The sequence below is a fragment of the Lutra lutra genome, chromosome 10 (genome assembly GCF_902655055.1).
Source record: "Lutra lutra chromosome 10, mLutLut1.2, whole genome shotgun sequence".
NCBI lineage: Eukaryota > Metazoa > Chordata > Mammalia > Carnivora > Mustelidae > Lutra > Lutra lutra.
In genome coordinates, this window is record NC_062287.1 from 36,261,479 (window position 1) to 36,282,363 (window position 20,885).

Here is a 20,885-nt window from a genome sequence, read left to right on the forward strand (position 1 = left end):
ATACCATTCTGGAAGATAAATTTTCCATCAGTAGTCTAATTGGAAAACTTGAAAGTATAGACAAGCTGCAGAGTTTTTCAATAAGCTGCCTGGACTCTGATCCCCAAGGCCTAGAAGAATGCATAACACAAAGTAGATGCTCAACAAATATTTGTTGAATAAGTGAATCAGGTAGAGTGAAGATAATAATTCTAAAGACATAGCTTAATTACTGGCAGAACGTTGTTAGAAGAATACAGATATGTTTTTATTGGCCTGGCCATCGTGTGCTGGATTAAAAGAAGGATCAAGAATCTTTAACCATATCTCAGCGCTAGAATACTATTCTAACTCAGTGGCTTAACTAATAGTGTAACAGGACTTTAAACTCTTAAACACACACACACACACACAAATATGAAAAACTGTAAATGCATATTAAATGTAAATTTATATTAAATCCCAGGAGGATAGGGTCAGAAGCCTATTTTGTAGGTTAGGATCAAATACTGTAATTTGATAGGTAGAAAGAGAAAATACATATACATAATATGAAAGATCATTCAAGTTCATAATTTGAGACAATCATATGGCTATTATTAGCTGCCAAATCAGCCTTTTAACTCCAGTTTGTCTAGAAAACTGGGTATTTTGTCATAAAAGATGGCATCAGTGGAAATGGCCTAAATCATTCATACACACACACACACACACACACACACACACACACACACACATTCATCTCCCTAAGCTGAGGATGGACCATTTTTACCATGTCTTCACAAGCTTTAAGGAGACCATGAGTGTTGAAATAGAACCAGATTCATTCCTATTAGGCCAAGTTCTACATGGGCTGAACGGAAGGCAAAGATGAGGTTGAATATGGAAATCAAAACCAACGCAGCAGAACATATTTTTCTTTCAAAATATTTTATGTACTAAAGTTTGCACAACATCTTGGCAATGACAGCAAGCCTGTGTAAGGAGGTGTTTCGTGTTTCATAGCTAACATAAGGGCAAAAAAATGTAGCAGCAGCCAAACGTTACTTCAATCATGCAATGAAAGAATGTGTATGGTAGAGTACATGGTAAGACCCATGGGCCAGAAGCTACAAGGCTCAGAAATCTTGTACAAAATTCCAAAAGAGAGCTTATCTCTTATTTTTATATTCTTTGGTATTGTGAAGGAATGAAACTAAATTTAGCACAGTCCATCTGTTTGATTAGAGAGAGAGAAAGAGACGTAATTGCATTTTCTTGGTATGCAGATCGTTTCTAAATCTTAAAGGAGGCTAGTTTTCCAGATTGCCGTGGAAATTGTTTTGAAGTTCACCATTTTTGCCAACACTAAGCACTCTGCCCATCTCTTTCTCTTCATTTCCCCCCTTTCTATATAATTTTTTAATCGCTAGAAAATAGAAAACTGCCTAGAGTATTGTAGATATTCATTAAAAATATCGAAATTCTTGGGTGGATGGATGGATGCACAGGTGACTAGATTAGGCATTAGAAGATCTATATTTTAACCTTAGAGTTCCAGTAGGTATCATACCACCTAACGGAAATTGCTTTTCTCCTGCGTAAATTTGAGTGAGACCCACGTAGGGTATGCGATGTGTGCATCTTAGATTCCCAGATAAATGACAAGCCAGGGATCTTAATCTCAAATGCCCTCATGAGCCAGGCAAGTAATAGAAATGAGGGAAATGGACAGATGGAATAAACGAAGAAATAGTTTATTTCTGACTGAGGCTCACTGGAGGGCATACCTTGTGTTTAAAATATGATGGGAGCGTGGGGTGTGCTCAGAGCAGGGAGCCTGAAGAAATGGCTCCTCTGTTTATCACACACCCAACAGGAATCTGGGCTCGCTGTGAAAAGGGGCACAAAATGCGTGGCCTTCCTATAAACAGACACCCTACACGTGTCCCACCCTGCACTTCCACAAGGCTTCTGGATAGGAACAGCAGCCCAAGGCTTTGAAGGCCTCAATCATGGAGGCAGTAGCCCTGAGAGTGAGCATAGATGTGAGGCATGGGCTGGAGGCCCCCTACCCATGCCCCACAGGAACAGGGGAGGGGCCATCTAGGAGCTGCTGGTGCAACAGGTCTGCCCGGCTGGACGCCAATGTGTATGTCGCACTGAGGTACCTGGAATACAAGACGATCCTTGGCAGCCACCAACCCTAGTCTGAGCTCCTCTGGGGCCTGAGAGTCCTCCACTAGACCAGCAAGATGAGCGCGCCAAGAGTCATCACCCAGCAGCAGAACCGAGACCCCAGGAAGGGAAGGCTCATTTCTTGGAGGCTGTAGATGGTGCGTTCAAGACAATGGATGTGGATATGGCTGAGGAACATGTCAGGGCCCCGATGAGGGCCCAGACGGACATCGGGGATGAAGCTCTGATTGGACAATGGTGCTGGGATGACATACAGGTGGAGCTTCTGACATGGTATGAGGATGGAGATTTTAGCAATCGCTGGGGCCAGGATTCCTTTGGCTTTCTGGGCCAGAAACCATCAGTAGATTCTGAATGGCAACCGTGCCAACAGAACCACTGGGAGAGTTGGAGTCAGCCCTGGCTCCAATGGTGGGGCCAGCACCACATTTTAGACGGGCCCAGCACCAGCAACACTGTCCAGACCAGAAATGCCACCAGAAAGAGTGCCAACTTCCCCGGGATCCAATAATGCTGATGAATGGCAGCAGTCACTCACCAAGCCAGGGTGCATCCCCTGACTCCTTCACACAGCACTCGGGGCACCTTCCAAACCTGCTCATCCGAGATGGCATGCATGAGGAAGCCGTCTTCGCCCTTCTTGTTTTCGTCGTGTGCTTTTGTTGTGTTTTCATATTTTTGGTATCCATGTTACATTAAAGTTGCAAAATTAAGAAAAGAAAAAAACAAAAATAAAATATGATGGGAGCTAAGCACACCGTTGTCTGCAATCCACATAGGCTTACAGTGTAAGCTTCTTCACAGACCTAATTGTTTCTAAAACATCTCTGCCATATACAAAATAATAAAGGAAGAAAGAAGAAAAATATTAATTGCTGAAATGTAACTAAGTACTTACAAAGTGCCTAGAACTGTTCTAAATTTCATCTGGTTTGATTTTATTATATATATTTTTTAGATTTTATTTATTTATTTGAGAGAGAGAGGATGAGAGACAGAGAGCATGAGAGAGGGGAGAGTTAGAGGGAGAAGCAGACTCCCAGCCGAGCAGGGAGCCCAATGCAGGGCTCGATCCTGGAACTCCAGGATCGGGACCTGAGCTGAAAGCAGTTGCTCAACCAACTGAGCCACCCAGGTGCCCATGGTTTGATTTTATGTCATGAATACAATTACTGCTCTTTTATAAAACAAAGAAATTAAGGTACAATACTCAGTAAGTGTATGTTGCTGCTCTATTAATAAATAATTGGATGTTAAGAAATAAAAACAAGGAAAAAAAATGTATCAGGGCCCTGAGCCAAAACCCTAACCCAGATGAAAGAAGCATCCTTCCAAAAGAGCTTCCATCAGAGAATGGATGACTCCCAGCTTCTCTTCTGACCTCTCTAGGTAGAGGATGAAGGTCATTCCCCGAGTCCATCGGTAGCTCACTCTCCACAATGTAACTGAGACCTCTGCATTTCTGAAGGAGTCAACACAGAACAGCTTTGTGCCATCTGCAAGGCCTGTCTCCTTTGGTTCACAGTAAACAAAGAAAACACACTCCTCCTGTGTGTGTAGAAATAACGTGAACAGTTACAAGCCACCGTCAATTACTAAGTGCTTAACGCTGTGCATAGTATCATTTCCTCTCATTCTCACAGCGACCCCATAAAGTCAGTACTGTTATTGTGCCCATTTTACAGATAAGGACATTGAGGCTCATGGAGGTAAATTAACGTCTCCCAGATCACTCAGCCAATGAGTGACAGAACCGGGATATGAATTCCAGCAGGCCCATCTGCAGAGTTCATGATCTTGTGCACTGTGACAGTGCCAAGAAGGCTGAGAAGAAAAACACATTGAATATTTCTGAGTATGTTCATCAACCAGTTTCTTAAAACACAAAATCCGCTTCTCATACACCCTCTTGCACTAAACTTCAAATTATTATATCGTAGGAAAAAGCAGATGGGTTTCTATTCTGGTTGCGGTGGAGAGTGAAGGGCCAGCCACCACCTCCACTATATTCTCTCTCACTTTGATGTCCTCTAGCATCAATTCCGGTCATCGTTACTCTTGTCTGACCCCACCCCCCATTTCCCCACCCTTGTTTCTCCCTGTCCCGGTCTCTGCTTTGCTCTCATTTGTGTGGGCAGACCAAAGAGTCAACACTCAGTCCTCCAGGTACTTCCTTCTCTACCTGCCCTCCAAGAGTGCTCAATGCCCAGATCACCCACTGCCATCATGGTAATGACCCTCATGTGCTTGTCTGCAGGCCCATATCCCTAGTGGCTTGTAGGACATGTGGGGTGAAACTTTTCCCCCAAGAACCAAGTTGGATTTAACTTTGAGAGAACTGACTGGGCATTGCATGCAGAGGTGTCTGGAGATGGTTATTTAAAGCTGCACGGAGGATGTGCTTGCCTCAGAGATGGCTCCCATTATTTTTAGTTAACTGGTGAGGAGGACCGCCCCCTTCCAGACCCCCACAGACTGCCCTTCTTGCCACCACACTCCCTTCCTCATGCCTGATGGAGGGTGCTTCCCCGTGCATAGGGTGTTCAATCAACACACTCTGCACAGGCAGGTGGGTCTGCACACTTCAAAAGCAGGAGCACATTTTTCCTCAGCACGTCTCATCTGAGCTGAGAGACAACAGGGTACAGTGATGGAGGAAGAATTCTGAAGTCAGACAGACCTGGCTTCACATCTTCCTCAACTACTTGTGTGATCTCTGAGCTCATGTTTCTCATCTGCAAAACTGGGAACATAATACTAGTTCCTGCTCATTGTTTTGTTGAGAGGATTAAATGTGGTCAGTCATGGAACGCATTGAGGACGGTGCCTAGTTTGTAATAAGGCTCAGTGTCTGGTCATCTTTAGGATTATTTTGTAACCCTTTGCTTTTGAGGTAGTTGGTGAGCTCTGTAGCCCCAGGAATTACTGAATAGGCCACATTGCCTATTTCTCGAGGCTGTGGACTTTTTTTATTAGCATAGTAGGTAACTAAAGAAAAAGAAGGAGATAAAAGAGAAGAGACTTTCCACAAAAGGAGTATATACGACTGCTCATCAGGCATCATGAGAGCTGCTTTATCTTTGTAATCTCTTGTAACTTCACACAGTCCAGATGGGGAATGACAGTTGGGTTTTTTGCTCCCATCATCCAATGTTTCTCAATGTTTCTCAAAGAGCATACCTTTGACCACTGAGTATTAGAATTTCCTGACCAGGAACCAGGAACCCTTGGAATTTCTGGAGCAAGGGCAGAGCATCAAAGTGTGAGGACCTTTGACTTAGGAATTGTATCATATCTAAGACTTGGTTCTGTATTTTCTTGTATTTTTACATGTAAGCATGTCATTTCTTCCTTAATTAGATACATTCTTCAAGGTGGGAAGAGTTCTTGTAACCCCAACAGTATACAAGCCTGAACACGGCATTGGGAATTTTTGAAAACATTTGGGTAGGTTTAGCTTTCTGCCCTGCAGGGTCAATGCGTTAAGATCGGTAGAGACCTTGAGTTAGAAAAGCAATACCCAAGATAACTACTCTACAATGTTGTTTTTAATCAATACTTTCTCATTGTCGGTCGGGTGTTCTTTTACTGATTGATACACTGAAATTCCTGACTTCCTGACCAGGGAGCAAAATTGACAAGTCTCTGAAAAGTGAAGTCCCTGCCAGGTTTCAGAGTGTTTGTAAAACAGAAACTCACAGGTCTTCTCTTCTTATCACTGAAAGCCCGGCCCCTTCTGACCAAAATGGTTAGGCAACTTTTGAACATATGCATTAAAACATAATTTTTCCGTTACAGGATCAGCAATGATATGTGCTAGCTTTAAAGAAAAGGAAGAACTTATTACTTTATGATGTGTTTGTTCCTGAGCAATTGAGAGGTTTGCTGTATGTTTTTATGGTTGTTTTCTTTGAGGTTCCATGAACGCCTTCTGGAATGTGGAGGTTCCACCATCAGAGACATATGGGAGCTTTTCCAGTACCCTAATGTCATTAACCCAGCGACTTTGGTTGTCATAATACACATTTATTTCTCCTACATTTAAAAGGCAATTCTCTGATCTCCAACTCATTTAAACATGTTTGATCTTAACAAGATGAAAAATGTTTGGAATCTAAGCTTATGATCTCTGTGCTACATTTTTCTTCTTTTAATTCACAGTAGCTTCCCCTACCTCCTCCTTCTCTTCTTTAGGATCAACACTCTGTGGTCAGCCAGAACACAGGCCCCAGTCCAAGTCCCAACCCCTGCTCAAATCCAAACACCGGAAGTGGTTACATGAACTCCCAGTCATCACTGTTGAATCAGCAATTGATGGGAAAGAAACAGTCTCTACAGAGGCCGATCATGGAGCGGAAACAGCAGCTTCTCCTACAGCAACAGATGCTGGTTGATACGGTAAAACTCTCTCCTAATGTCTACTGCACGTACCTATTGACCTAACAGGGGGAATTCATTATTTCTCCTTTCTGGTCACTGCCCTTTTCTCTGTGCCTACTTCGGTGAGAGCAAGGAGAGAGTCCTGGCATAAGAAAAGCGAATTCTATACATAAGTTATCGTGCTGCAGGAAAAAAAATAAAAAAGCACTTGATTTACCAGCTGCTGGACAGTTGGAATGCATGGCACCCCACCTAACTAGCCCTGCCCAGCCCAGGAATGTTAAGAACCACCAACATGGGTATTTGGATCAGGCAAAAGGAGCCATTTTTATGCTGCAGCCCTGCGGGGAAGATATTGGGGACAGAACTTTAATCAACTTGAATCCAAACTGATTTTAGAGGTAAAAGGAATTTCTAAAACAGTTGTAAAGGCCAGCATGGAGTTTCAAAACTTAAGATTTGGATTCCAAAATAAAGCATCTCAGAAGGGGGGATGTTTTTAAAGAAAACTGAGGATCTGTTTCCAACTTTCACCATAGTTAAGTGACCTTAAAGAAAGGCAAGGTGGTTGTTTCCCCAGCAGGACCCAAGCTCTAGCCAGGCTTCACTGTTATCTGCTTTCCTACCGTGTCCTCAGACATACGGTCCGGCACCGGTTCAAACCCCTCCAGCCTCCAAACACCAAGTTCTCCAGGTTTCATTCTCTCCCTTCAGACAATTTGGCCAAATGAAAGGAAAAAGGGGCAGAGTTAACCATCTCCAGGTTGATAGAGTCAAGATACACAGAGATGTGACAAACAAAATAGAAAATGTTTATACTCAAGGAGCTTTGTAGTAAAAGTCAGAAATCTAGGGTGTGATGGGTGCTATCATTCATTCGGTAAATATTAATGGCTATAAATAAAAGAGACCCTGCCTTTGTCCTTAAGGAGCATAGAGCCCACAGGGATGTGAAATAAATAGGCAAAAGGCAGGTGATTAAATGCTGTGATGTGGCAAATACTAGAGATGGTTTCAGAGAGGATGTTTTATCTACTGAAGATCTGAAGATCTGAAGGTGAAGTAGGTGATGGGGTAAAGAGGAGGGGAGCTTTCCAGCCGGAAGAACCAGCATATTCAAAGACTCGGGGACAATAACGTATACTCCATGTGATATAGTAGATGGCTGTAGAGGATTAGGAAAATAATTGGCAAGGAGGCCAGAGAGGAGAGGCTAGAGCTTGATAAATTTACATTGTCTGAAAAGCAATGGCAAGGACTTTAAGGATTTGAAACAAGGAAGCACCAAACTCAGATTTGCATTACAATAAAGTATGAACAGAGTACCGGGAAAGGTAATGGAGCAAAGATATCATCCAGCCTGGAGAGATTAAGGAAAGTCTCCCAGAAGAGGTACAATTTGACTTTGACTTTGACCTTGAAGACTGCAGGATTCTGATGGATAGAGTAGGTGAGGAGGAGCTAGACAACAAAAGGTCCAGCCCAGGTGTGTATTTATTGATGGGTTTGAGATTAAATTCTGAAATATTTAATTCACAATGAATGGGGGGAAATGGGAGGGGGAGACAAACCAGGAGAGATTGTGGACTCTGAGAAACAGACTGAGGGTTTTGGAGGGGAGAGGGTGAGGGTTTGGGTGAGTCTCATGGTGGGCATTATGGAGGGCACGTATTGCATGGAGCACTGGGTGTGGTGCATAAATAATGAATTTTGGAACACTGAAAAAACAAAAGACTATAAATAGTAACATAATCATTCATTAATTTTAAGGAATGACAAACGGAATAATTTCGGGGTCTTAGAGTAGGTGAGAAGAAATAGTGAGGGACGAATAAGGAATAGTGAGCAATAAATTTACTGGTGACCTTGAGTACTGCCCAAAGGGTAGGGGTGCCACAGACTAGATCACAAATCAACACAACCAATTCCTTCTATAAGTCTTCTGTAATTCTGGAAACTCCAGCTGTCCCACCAACTCCCTCCTTTTTTTTTTTTTTTTTTTTTTTTGATCTTTGTCAATTAAATAGCTTAGAAACAAGGGCAGCAGGAGAGAAAAACATACAATCTAAGACTGACTCTCATCATTCCCATCAGTCCTTCTCATGTGTTGAATTATAACACGCAGAGGTTGAATTTCTGGATTTTCAGCTCTGATTCAAAGGCAAGGAAATGTGCCCCGAGGATCATGTCCTGGCACTGGCTGAACTCTCCTTGGGCCCCAGTTGAGTCACCACTGAGACAGGTGCAAAGGGCAGTGAATGAGAAATGGGACTGCTGTTTTTGTGATTTTTATAAACCATTCACATTTCCACATTTCTCTTTGTTTGGACGCCATTGAGGGTGCCTGTGCTTGTTAGCATATCCAGGAAGAAACAGTCTTTGATATGGCTTTACATTAGCATATGCTTTGTAGTCATTTCCAGTCAGTTGGCAAGTCCAGAAAGGCGCCTAAATTGAGACATTTTCTCACGAAAGTGCATCATCCTTACTCCCTGTTATTCTCTCACCAAAGAAGCACAAAGAGGAAAGATGAGTCGAGTCATACGTAAGATTATGGGCGTCATGGTAACCAACACATTTTGTGCACCTTCTGTGGGCCAGGGGCCACGCCCAGCCTTTACAGTGGTAAAGGATTAGTCCTTCTGAACGGAGTTATGAGGGAGGTCCTAGATTTATCTACGTGTCAGATTTTGAGATGGCAAAACTGAAGCAGGACAGATAAGCACAACAGAGATTATTTCTCTAGGGGGTTTTCAGGTCCAGGTTATTGGGTTGAATTACTGGGTCCAAGATCATGAGGCATTAGTTGAGAAGTTCAATTTCACATTCCGCAGAAGTAGCCTCAGAGATGGCCTGTGAGTTTACACTTAGCCAGAATGGGGCGGTCATCCTCTTGCAAAGAATGGGACTGGGAGCAGTCTGCCTTCTGTGCTGCAGTCTGGTCTTCGCTACTCCTGAGCATGCAGGGATGACACAGCCATTCCCATGAAGAGTCCATATGCCAGGCCATTAAATGTAACTCACTGGTGAGCAAGTAGTTCAAGAAACTCAGGTTTCCAGAGATGTGTTGTTAACCCTCGGAACAATCTAATTGAGCCCTCGGGGAAATAAGAAGTCAGTAAGTACATTGAATATACATAAAAATAAGTTCAGATTTGAGATCTAGTCCTTAATGGGGAACCAAGAGCCTGATCCTGTCTCTATCTCTATCTTTGTCTCTGTCTGTCTCTCTCTCTCACACACACAGGCACGTGCACCCATGCACAAATCCTGTTTACTTCAATATAAACAGCAGAAACACCTACTGACATAAGAAAAAAAATGATAGATGCTTTTGGAAAAAGAGAAGAATTCAGAAAGTCCCATGCTTGGCAAAAAAATAAAATTTGTCAGCTTGCACAATATTTGACAACAGGCAGGATAGAACATCACCGCATTTGGGTTCATGGAACATCTCAAGCTGTTTCTTAAACATTTAGGGTTTAGGCAAAACCATAAAGACTTTTACCAACCACTTTTTTCCTTCATTTGTAAACCCATATTTAAAAGAAATGTAATCCATATGTTTCTGATTCATTTACACTTAGCTCATCAAAATCGTGTTTTTTACGAATTACTTGATGCCCCAAAACCCCTGTGAGTCTTTCAAGTTTTTTTCTTAGAAACAAAAATTTGAACTTGGTTTGTTGTTGTTTTAAGGAACTGAGAAGTACATGGTTCAAGTGGGATCTTGGGAACTTGGCCAGTGCACATTTGGCCTCCATCTAATTTATCCCTCTATCTTTACACAGTTTTCTATTTATTGTTCTCTTTCTACCTATGCCAGTTATGTCTATCTTTGAAAATGGAGGTTGCTTTGGGGTGCATACAATGCTACAGTAAAGCAATTCTAAAAACTTCCTGATCCATGATGAGAAAGACTGATAAGAGTCCAGATTGATATGACGCTGACAGCCGGGCCATTTTTGCTTTTGTCAGACGTGAACCATCTGATAGGATACCAAGTTCAGATGGGGTTACTTGGAGACCATGATAAAATGAGACACAATAAGGCCACTTCATAGTTTGATCTAAACACAGACACAAGGTCACTCTGTAACCCACAAAATACCAACCCCCCCCCTTTTGCTAAGTGAGCAATGGCTGCTTCTTTACTCAATGATAGAATCAACCTCACTTTGACAGCTTACAACCTAGAACAAATCATTGCCTACTTAGATCCTCCCTAAATCATCCAATCAACACTCAAATCCTAGGATAGGTTCTTTCTAACGCTCTAGTGCTGAGGCACCCCAGGGACCCCCCATGATGTGAGTTCTCCCTTGCTGCAATGAGTAGTAAACCCAGCAGGTGTGTTCCTGGTGGTCTTTGACTAAAGGCATTGAAAATATAAAAAGAATGTACCTATTTCCTCTCTTAGCTCCCAAACTCACCTATCCTAGAGATCTAAAGGTGGCTGATTCCAGAAGGAAGAAAAGAAGGGGGCCTAGGAGACTTCTGAGCTTTGAGAATGGGGCACAGAGAAACAGGGAAGCAAATAGTGTATTGTGTGGCAGGGAAAGGACCAGAATCTTTGAGTCAGGATTTGATTTCTGTTCTACCACTCGGATCTTTGGCAAGTTACTTGGCCTAAGGAAGCTTCCATTTCTTCATCTATTAAGTGGAAATAATTACTCCTATTTCAAGAGTGATTTTAGAGGGGGAAAATTGAGTAATATGTGTATAATGCCCCCACCAATCCTGATAGATTATCCCCTGGCATCTCCTCCTCTCTAAGGTTGCCAGATTTAACAAATAAAAATATATAATTTCCAAGTGTTCTGTATTTTCTCTGTTAACCCTACCTCTATGCCTGCCACACTCCATGGGACCAGAATTAAATAATAGGTACCAAAGCATCTCAGATGTGCTACAAAATAAAACTAGAAACACCATCTCAAAAATCTTAGGAATTTAGCTCTCCCTGAAATCTAATTGCAAAATAAAGAAAATGAGGTTAGTTGCTAGAACCAAAACACACACTGAGTGTTAAGGAGAGTTGGAATTATAGTTCCCCACAAGAAATTTATTGAAATTGAAAAGACCCGTCTCTGAAGTAACACTAGTAAATAAGGTATATGATTCACAGCTACGGCTGAAAGTCGTTCTTGCAGACTTAATTTTTTGAATGACAGTCTATAAATGTTTACAAGTGGGAAAGGAAACATGCAACTTAATATGTTTTTATTTGTGTTTTCAAGGAGAAGATTGCTCCACAGGATCAGATAAATAGACATTTGACAAGGCCACCCCCAGATTACAAAGACCAAAGAAGAAACACAGGCAATATGCAGCCAAACGCTGCTCAGTATTCTGGTGAGTATTCTTAAAAATCAGTAAAAATAGGGAGTCCTGGGTGGCTCAGTCAGTTAAGCATCTGCCTTTGGCTCAGGTCATGATCCTAGAGTCCTGGATCAAACCCCACATTGGACTTCCTGCTCAGTGGGGAGTCTGTTTCTCCTTCTCTCTCTGCTTCTCCCTCTCCCTCTGCTTCTCCCTCTCCCTCTGCTCCTTGCCCCTGCCCGTGCTCTCTCTCTTGCTATCTCTCTCTCTAATAAACAGATAAAATCTTTTTAAAAATCAGGAAAAATCATAACTGTAGAAGAAAAAAACTATTCAGTTTTTAACATCTCCTCCTCTCCTGCCTCATTTGGAAATATAACATCTTTCTTAGAATCCTGCACTAGTTCCCATTTAACTTTCAGATCAAGATGGAACTTGAGTGGTTTTTAGTCCTTTCTTCATTTCCTGCTGATTCTTGTCCTCTATTCACATATTTCACTGCCCTTCAAATTACCTCTGAGAGTTCAAGAGAACTTAAATATTTTCTAACTCCTCAGTTTGACCATTCTCCTCCCAGCAAGGTATACTGACCCAGATCATGTAAGGTAAGCAGACATTCCTCTCTCTTGGAGCTTGCATGAAGCCTGATCCACTTGTCTCCACTTGTCCTCAGCATGGCCAAAAGACAAGATGGAAGTTCCTTTGGAACATGGCTTCTTACAACATGGCCTATCGGTGGGTTCAAGGGAAGCTCAGAGTTTTGGAAATATAATACAAAATTCAACGTGGGTGGTTGGGCTTTTCTTTTTGCATTCATATAAAAGAATCTCAAGGATAGCAGCCTCAGGCTGATTAGGTGGCTGTACTGTGTTGTCAGGGGTCCAGGCATCTTTTGTTTTTCTGCTCCACATTCTTTCACATGGAGTTTCCTCCCTAAGGGTTGCCTTGAGACCAACACACCACCATTCTTCACGTCGCATTCCAGGTAGAAGGACGAAAGAAGGGAAGAGGTAGAACGCCCTCCCAAATGAGTGAGATTCTCTTTTTAAAAGAAGCTTCTTGAGGGTCACCTGGGTGACTCAGTCAGTTAAGTGTCTGCCTTTGGCTCAGGGTGTGATCTCGGGGTCCTGGGATCAAGCCCCGCATCGGGCTCCCTGCTCAGCTCAGCAGCCTCCCTCTCCCTCTGCTGCTCCCCCTGCTTGTGCGCTCTCTCTCTCTCTTTCAAACAAATAAATAAAATCTTAAACAAAAATAAAATAGGTTTCTTGGACTCTTACCTAATAACTTCTACTTCTAGCCAGAATGTATTCATCTGGATCCTTCCATCACCAAGGAAGCTTGGGAAATATGGTTTTTCAGCTGGGCATATTGCTGCAAAATCAAGGGTCCGTTTCTAAAGGAGACAGGGAGACTGGATGCTTGGTAGGCACCTGCGAGTCCATTTCACAGTACACGTGGGACTTTTCCTAAGGGTGGATCCTTGGCATCCAGTTGCCAGTCCCCAAATGGATAAGAACCAGTACTCAGAGCATTGTACTTGCCATGTCTCTGAGAAAGAAAGAAGCGACAAGCACAACACACTCTTTTGTCATTTTCTGCTTCAATCTCAGTGCAGTAATAATCACCTTGCCCAGATGTAACATTAGAAATGATGTATGAAAAACGCATGGAACAATTTTCACCACATGTTAGGAACTTCTAAATACTAACTGTGATTGCTATTTTCTGACCTTTATGGAAATTCTGTCTATTGTGGTTGTTTGAAACTATTGCTCTCCTCGTAAACCTTCTCAGGGCATTTTGTCAAAATAGAGGGCTCCTACGGGGAATGATTTTTAAAACCTTTAAATCTGGGGCGCCTGGGTGGTTAAGTCTGCTTCTCCCTCTGCCTCTCTCTCTCTCTCTCTCGCTCTGTCTCTCATGAATAAGTTTTTTAAAATCTTAAAAAAAACCTCTAATTTTTTTCTCATAGCACTTTCATAGTGTCCTTTCCCTTCTCATGAAACCCTTAGATACCAAGATGCTGTTGCTTACCCTTATCAGCTGTCTGTCAGCTTTTTACTATCCCAGCATCTCATACCCGACTCTGATCCCTCTTTATCAAGCTCTTCCTGCCTTCCCAGGTCAGGGCTGTGTGCTCAGTTTGGATATACAGGGAGATACAAGAGACTGTTCCTGCCTTTGAGGGGTCCGTAGTCTAGTGGGAGACATATTAAAACAAGCAACAAGGACTTCAGCCTGTCAGACTGTATGCCATGCTAGTTATCCCCAAACAGTTCCAGGCTTCCCTAGAGCTACAACTACAGCCATGTTCTTCTTCTACAGTGCTGTTCTGATATTTCCATGTGTGTCCCATTCTCGTTTCTTAGTATTTCTGATTCTCTGGGCCTCCCTGCATCTGTGCAGGGAGAGTACTTTGAAAGAGTATCTTTCTCCAAGTTACATATTTAATTCAATCTCTCATTTACTCATTCATTCATTCAATATCAAGCAAATACCTACTTTGCACTCCACTAGACTTAGAGAATAGGACAGTGAACCGAACGGGCAAAAATGCTTTCCCCCATGGAACTTAACATCTACCAAGCCCTTACTTTTATCTTTCTGACATTCCATTTTTGCTTCTCAAGATGTCTCTCCATGATGACTTGATTGCCCCAAGTCAGGAGGGTTTTAATGTGTTGACTCATCACTGTCCAAAATGTGGTGCCTCCCTAAAGGGCAGCCTACAATTGATGGTTCCACTTTGAGGTTCCATGGATTTCCCAATACAAAAGCTAAGTGCTGAACAAAAGCTTCCAAGAGCAAATCCCACTGGAAAGAGCAGGCTGGAGTATCAGGCAAAGCTCAATGAAGGAGCTTAGACTTTGGCCTGAGCTTTGAAGGAAAAGTGGGGTTCAGAGAGTAAAGAAGGGCATCATATGAAAGGAAACTGGCATGAGCAAAGGTGGTTTGTGGTATGTGGATAACAAAGCAATAGTAACTCTACCTCCTGGGGCAGAGGGCTTTCCACGTGGAAATCACCACTGGAACATGGACACCCTGAATTACAGACATTGAAAGAGATGGGAATTTTCCCTTTGGACACTTGGGGGCCACTCAAGGAAGGTTCTTGAATGGGGATGATGCGGATGAATAACTGGACATGGTGTTCAAGGCCAGAGGTGCGGAATCTAGCAGCCATGTGTAGGATTCTTCCACACTTTCTCATTTGGATTCTGGGGTAACCAGTAGCCTGGATTGCACAGCAGCTGGTTAATCAAAGTTCTAGTCTTTGGTCTTGGAACAGATAAAGCTAATTCAAAATGAAAGAAAGATTGACTATCACCTCCCCTCGGTGACTCCAGAAGAGGAGTAAAGTAAAACCTAAAAGCTAGAGCCATTTTATGCCTTTTTCTCTATATTATACAAAATCTTGACCAAGGGATGACCTAGGGAATACTTGCCTCTCAAAGCTGTCTTACTCCTTTTATAAAAGATGGCATGATGGTTATTTCTATTTGTTTTATACCTGAAAACAGTTTCAGAGTGGATAAGTTATTGCAAATTGCTATAAAATATGTGGTTATGAACTAATGTAATTATCTTCTCTTTCTCAGGTGGCTCATCTACCGTGAGTTTAAACTCTAACCAGGCTTTGGCAAACCCAGTTTCCACACATACCATTTTGACTTCGAACTCCAGCCTCATGTCTACTTCCCATGGGACAAGAATGCCATCGTTACCCACAGGAGTTCAGAACATGGGGATGTATGGAACTCTGCCTTGCAGTCAGCCTGGCACGTACAGCGTCCCTTCAGGAGTGACTCAGTTGACCCAGCAGAGGAACCCAAACCAACTGATAGCAAATCAAAACAACCCTCTGATGCCACGGCAACCTACCTTAGGGGCAAGTAATAATAATAACGTGGCCACTTTTGGAGCTGGGCCTGTTAGCAATTCACAACAACTAAGACCAAATTTAACCCATACCATGGCCAGCATGCCAGCACAGAGAACGTCAAACGTAATGATCACGTCCAGCTCAACAACACCAAACTGGGCCTCTCAAGAAGCAACAACCAAACAGCAGGAAGCCCTGAAGTCCACGGCGGTCCGCTTCCCCACAGGGACGCCTGCAGCCTACACTCCAAACCAGTCCCTGCCACAGGCAATAGGCAGCCAGCAGTTTTCCCAGAGGCCAGTGGCTCCTCCTAACCAGTTAACACCAGCGGTGCAGATGAGACCCATGAACCAAATGAGCCAGCCATTAAACGGACAAACGATGGGTCCACTGAGAAGTCTGAACCTCAGACCCAATCAGCTCAGCACACAAATATTGCCTAATTTGAACCAGTCAGCAACAGGGTTGAGTCAGTCGAGGACAGGCATAAGCCAGCCGCCATCCCTAACACCAGGCAATTTCCCTTCACCCAACCAAAGTTCCAGAGCTTTTCAAGGAACCGACCACAGTGGTGACTTAGCTTTTGACTTTCTCAACCAACAGACGGATAACATGGGCCCTGCCCTGAACAGCGATGCTGATTTCATTGATTCCTTATTGAAGACAGAGCCTGGTAATGACGACTGGATGAAAGATATCAATCTTGATGAGATCTTGGGAAACAACTCCTAAAGGAGAAGAGGGAGACAATTAATAAACTCCACACACTAAAAGGCAGTATTTTACAAGGACACTGTAAAGGCCAAACTCTTGACTTTTAGTTGGACTACGTGAAGATAACTTGGCTTACACATGGAAGCAGAAAGTAACTACAGTGCTTTGTTCAAATGGTTGTTTTAAGTCTCCAACCCCAAAGTAAAATCTTGGGATCACTCTTCCTTATCTAAACTCCAGGACACAGTATCCAGTTTGCCCAAACAGAACTGTGATGTTGACGTGTAATCAGTTGTGTAAAATAGGTTTCCCAAGCTCCTTTCCTCCCTGAAAGGAAAGTAATAGAGCTTGTGGCTAGTTAAACCCCACGTCATACGGAGGTACCAGTTCCCAGCAACAAGGAACAAATTCCTTCGTTTGCTCTAATAGGTAGTCAGTGTGATTTAATCTTCCCACTCTTGTCTTTTCCTTTAGTTTTCCTAAAATGTCCAGGGTAGATTGGGATGTTATAGGTTTGTTTGGAGTAACCAAACAGTGCTGCAAGTAGAGGAGAGCCCGAGAAACTAGAGAACATCCATGGATCATAGAGTTTCTTCCCCATATTCACCTCTCACTTGGTCAGTTGTCCCACATACGCCATACTTCAGCAACATGCCGTGTTCGGTGATGAGACAAGATTGCAGAGCTCTCCAACTTTATTTGGGTTTCCACAACCCATTCCCGAGTCCATTTCCAAGTCTTAGATACAATCACAACTTGTCCTAATCATACTGAAATATTGGTGCATACCTGTCTGCATCAGATTTCACTATTTCAAAAAGAAAACATCCCACTGGACATGGCTACAAAGGAGATTTATCTAGCCACAGATAACCTGGGGTGTTGCTTATTGTGATGATGCCTGCTGGTTAGTTCCCATGTTGAGTGAAATTAAGCCTTGTCTTCCCTGCTTATTTTGATGACCAGAGACTGATTTGTAAGAAAACGGAGAGAAGAAGGTATCTTGTTTGAATTGGAGATAAGAAACAGAAGATCAAGACAAGAAATGGTGGGTATGGTTGGATACAGATCTATTTGACAGGGTTTGAAGGAAAGCGTAATTGAGAGAGAAAACAGTCTGTCCTGATTTGGGCATATTTGGGTGAACAGCTAAAGAGAATGTGATCCGTTCCAGTAGCAATGTATCCATTCTTGGCTCCCTGATGTGATGTATCGTCACCACATGCTAGATGAACCTGTGTATCCAGGTTTTCTCCCTCAGGGCCAAGCACTGTATCAAACAAAGAGTTTTTGTTGAGTCCTGTCACCTCAGAACCCACACACAGATCAGCTATAAAACGGAGAGGACGTGTGCTGATTTGGAATGGATGCAAAACATCACTATCATTTTCCTCATTACAGAATAACATAAGTTATCTTCAGCCTTTTTAGTTATACACCTGCATAGTCAATTATCAGGTGTAATTTAACTGGACTCATTTAATAACTAAGTCTTTCAGTATCTGTTCTAAAAAGATCATATTTTGAAAGTTCTACAAAGTCCTCTGTCAACCCTTAAACTGTCTAGAAGCACTCTTCTTCTTTTACACAATACCAACGTCGCTGGCCCGGAATCTTTTCTGTGCTAGGTTGTAAATATGAATAAATGACTTCTTTTGTAAACTTTTGTAAAGAATATTTTGGTAGAAATACTTAAAACATATTCTTTGGGTTATATTTATACATATGTGAAATAAATATACTATCAAAAGGTTATATTTTATACAAAAAGTAAATTGTTACCTTTTGTATGCTAATATACAAAGTTTTGTATAATATGATGGTTTATTTTTAGCTCTACACTTAAACCATAAGAGGTCAAGTGGGAACTTTTGAAAACTATCAAGAGGCTTGTGTGACAAATTTATATTCTGAAACCTCAAGAACAAAGCATTCCAGGTTTCAATTTTTTCTTTTTTTTTTCCTCTCCCAAATTATTTTTAAACCTTTAGTTCTTTTGTCTTATTTGATCCTACTGCTGTGCACATTGTATTGGTCCTTGTTGCATGTGGTCTACTGTGTGTTTTCCCATTTTATAAAACAGTGTTTCTCCATGCAAAAAAAAGGAAAAAAAATATGTACATACAAACACTTTTATTTTATGACTCCTCCATGTTACTGTACATAACGGCCAGCACTTCCCAGTTACACTCCTGTGATTCAACTTTTCTCTACCCTAACATAAATAGTATGTTTTGTAGTAGCTATCAAATCTAAGAGATTAAGCAATCAGAATGTTTGGATTTTCTTCTATCTTAATGTGAATTTCATAATTAATGTCTATTTATTCAGCTATTCATTAAAATACAGGATTCTTTGGGGAAAAAATGGTGTAGTCTATAGTTTCTGTTTTTTTGGCAGCCTGTGACCAAAGATGATGTAATTTTCCTGAAAGCTGAGATGATGACAATTTGATAGACAGAATGTGGCTAAAACTTTAAGATTTACAATGTAAAAGCTATTGGAATCCAATCTCCCATTTATAGAGATACCAGACTACTTAATTGTTGGCATTGTTTATCATTCTGACATATTATTACAGGAGGTAGAAGTCATTTTTCTTTCTTTTTTTTATTCAAAGACTAGAAAGCAGTTTAGGCAAATAATTCATTCTTGGCTTTGTGTTCAGCCCAATGAAGATAAATAACCCTGCTCTAAGTGAATGCACTAATACTACTTGCATTACTGTAACTGCACCCACGACTGTAAAGATTTCAACTTGTAAAACAAGGATTTTGTATTGTGTGTAATTTCATGTGTTAAAAAATAGTTTTAAAACATTCGGAAGTGGTTCTCTTGTATGAAATCATACTTTCAGTCACCAACAATATTGTTGCTATATCACAGAAAGTTCGGAGAACTATTAATAGTGATGGGCAGATTTATTCTCTGGGAAGCTTCTCCTACTAGTGAAATGTTGCCTAGTCTCCTTTCAGTGTTCGTTAGTCCACTTAGAAGGTTTGTATTAAAATCCTGTATGCACAGCCCCACTAAATACCGAAGACACACTCCCTAAGCCTCAGGCATGGTGGACCTTTGCCTGGGCACTTGTTCAGGCCAGTCTGAGTGAACACAAGGCCAGGTAAACACAGCTTCATGGGAACGCATTTACACATTCCTTCTTGAGAGTCAAAGAGGTTAAGAAAAAGGTGGGAAGAGGTGATGGGAATCGTTCCTACCAAGGTTCTTGCTCCCCTGTTGAAGTATGTTGCTGCAGTTCCATTTTCCCTTACCCCCTGCGAGAAGGATGTGTGGCATTATCCTCTTTACTCGTGTTATTCATGGAACAATGATAAAACTGACATTCTGTAGGGTCCCTGTCCAGTGACTCTGGAAAGTTTGATAGTAAAGAAAGAAAATCAACATTGATAAAAATAAAGAAAATACACACAAATTAAGAGAAAGAAACATGTAATTCTAAAATTGCCTATGAATCCCAGTATGTACCCGTGGAAGTAGACTTGAGAGAAGAGATGAGAGTAAAACAAGTACAAATAAACCAGGAGCTCTGCTTCTTCCCATGCTGTTGACGAAGGCAATTCAAATTCTTAAACATTTTATCTATTTCCATTTACTGTCTCTGTGACTATTGTTTCCTCACCCAAAAATGAGAACATGCGGCTGAAATAGCTCCATATTCCTTTTCAACTATAAAGTTCTGATTGTTTTTTTTTTCAAAGCTAAATAGAAAATTAACCACAAAAAAAATCCTCAAATAGCATTATAATTTTTAAACTAGAGAAATCACTGTTCAACCTTTTGAAAATCTTCTGGTTTTCAGTCAACTTTACGTCCCAAAGCAACCATCTCCTTTCAAATTAAAACAGGAAGGAGAGAACTCTTCATAGTAAGCTAGAACTAGACTGTTCACAAACAGGCAGTGTCGATGATGAACCCACCAACCAAATACAAATCAAGTCCTAAAGGTTGAAAGCTGGAATGTGATATTAAAAGGTCATTTTCCTGTGAGATCATAGAATTTCATAAAGAAAACTTTGCCTGCTAGGAAGGAGGAAACCAGTACTTTGAATAGTGTCCGCCATGGGTATGTATTAATGAACGTTTGTGAGTTTAAATGATAGTGTAACATCTTTTAAATATACGTTCTAAGTTGCTATAATAGACAAAGTACAAGTAGTGGCCTAGGACCAACTTCACTGGCAGCTTTAACATAACTAAAACATTGTATCATGGGAGTTAAGAAAACACACTGACTTTAGATTTTTAAAAACAAATGCTGTAGTCACTGCGTTGCATGCAGTAATAATAAGAGGATTGGGGCACTTGGCTGGGTCAGTTGGTGGAGCGTGCGACTCTTGATCTTAGGGTTGTGAGTTCAAGCCCCATGGTGGCTGTAGAGGTTACTTAAAAACAAAATCTAAAAAAAAAA

General features: G+C 41.6%; 2 protein-coding genes and 1 non-coding gene across 3 annotated transcripts in view; all 3 read left to right on the forward strand.

Annotated features, from left to right (window-relative positions):
* The window catches only part of MAML2 (mastermind like transcriptional coactivator 2), a 346,338-nt gene extending 327,063 nt beyond the window's left edge, over positions 1–19,275 (forward strand). Inside the window, exons 3-5 of the mRNA XM_047691203.1 lie at positions 6,352–6,555; positions 11,778–11,892; positions 15,459–19,275. Coding sequence (XP_047547159.1) covers positions 6,352–6,555; positions 11,778–11,892; positions 15,459–16,474 — 1,335 coding nt within the window. The 3' untranslated portion in view covers positions 16,475–19,275. The remainder of the gene's footprint in view (positions 1–6,351; positions 6,556–11,777; positions 11,893–15,458) is intronic.
* LOC125080302 (small nucleolar RNA SNORA11) lies at positions 1,776–1,905 on the forward strand. Its single transcript, XR_007121324.1, has one exon. It is a non-coding gene; the product is annotated as a small nucleolar RNA SNORA11 (small nucleolar RNA).
* On the forward strand, positions 1,873–2,949 carry LOC125078461 (melanoma-associated antigen D4-like). Its single transcript, XM_047691211.1, has one exon. The coding sequence runs from the start codon at positions 2,309–2,311 to the stop codon at positions 2,666–2,668; it is 360 nt and encodes a 119-aa protein (XP_047547167.1). The 5' UTR covers positions 1,873–2,308; the 3' UTR covers positions 2,669–2,949.
* Positions 19,276–20,885: the final 1,610 nt, after the last annotated feature.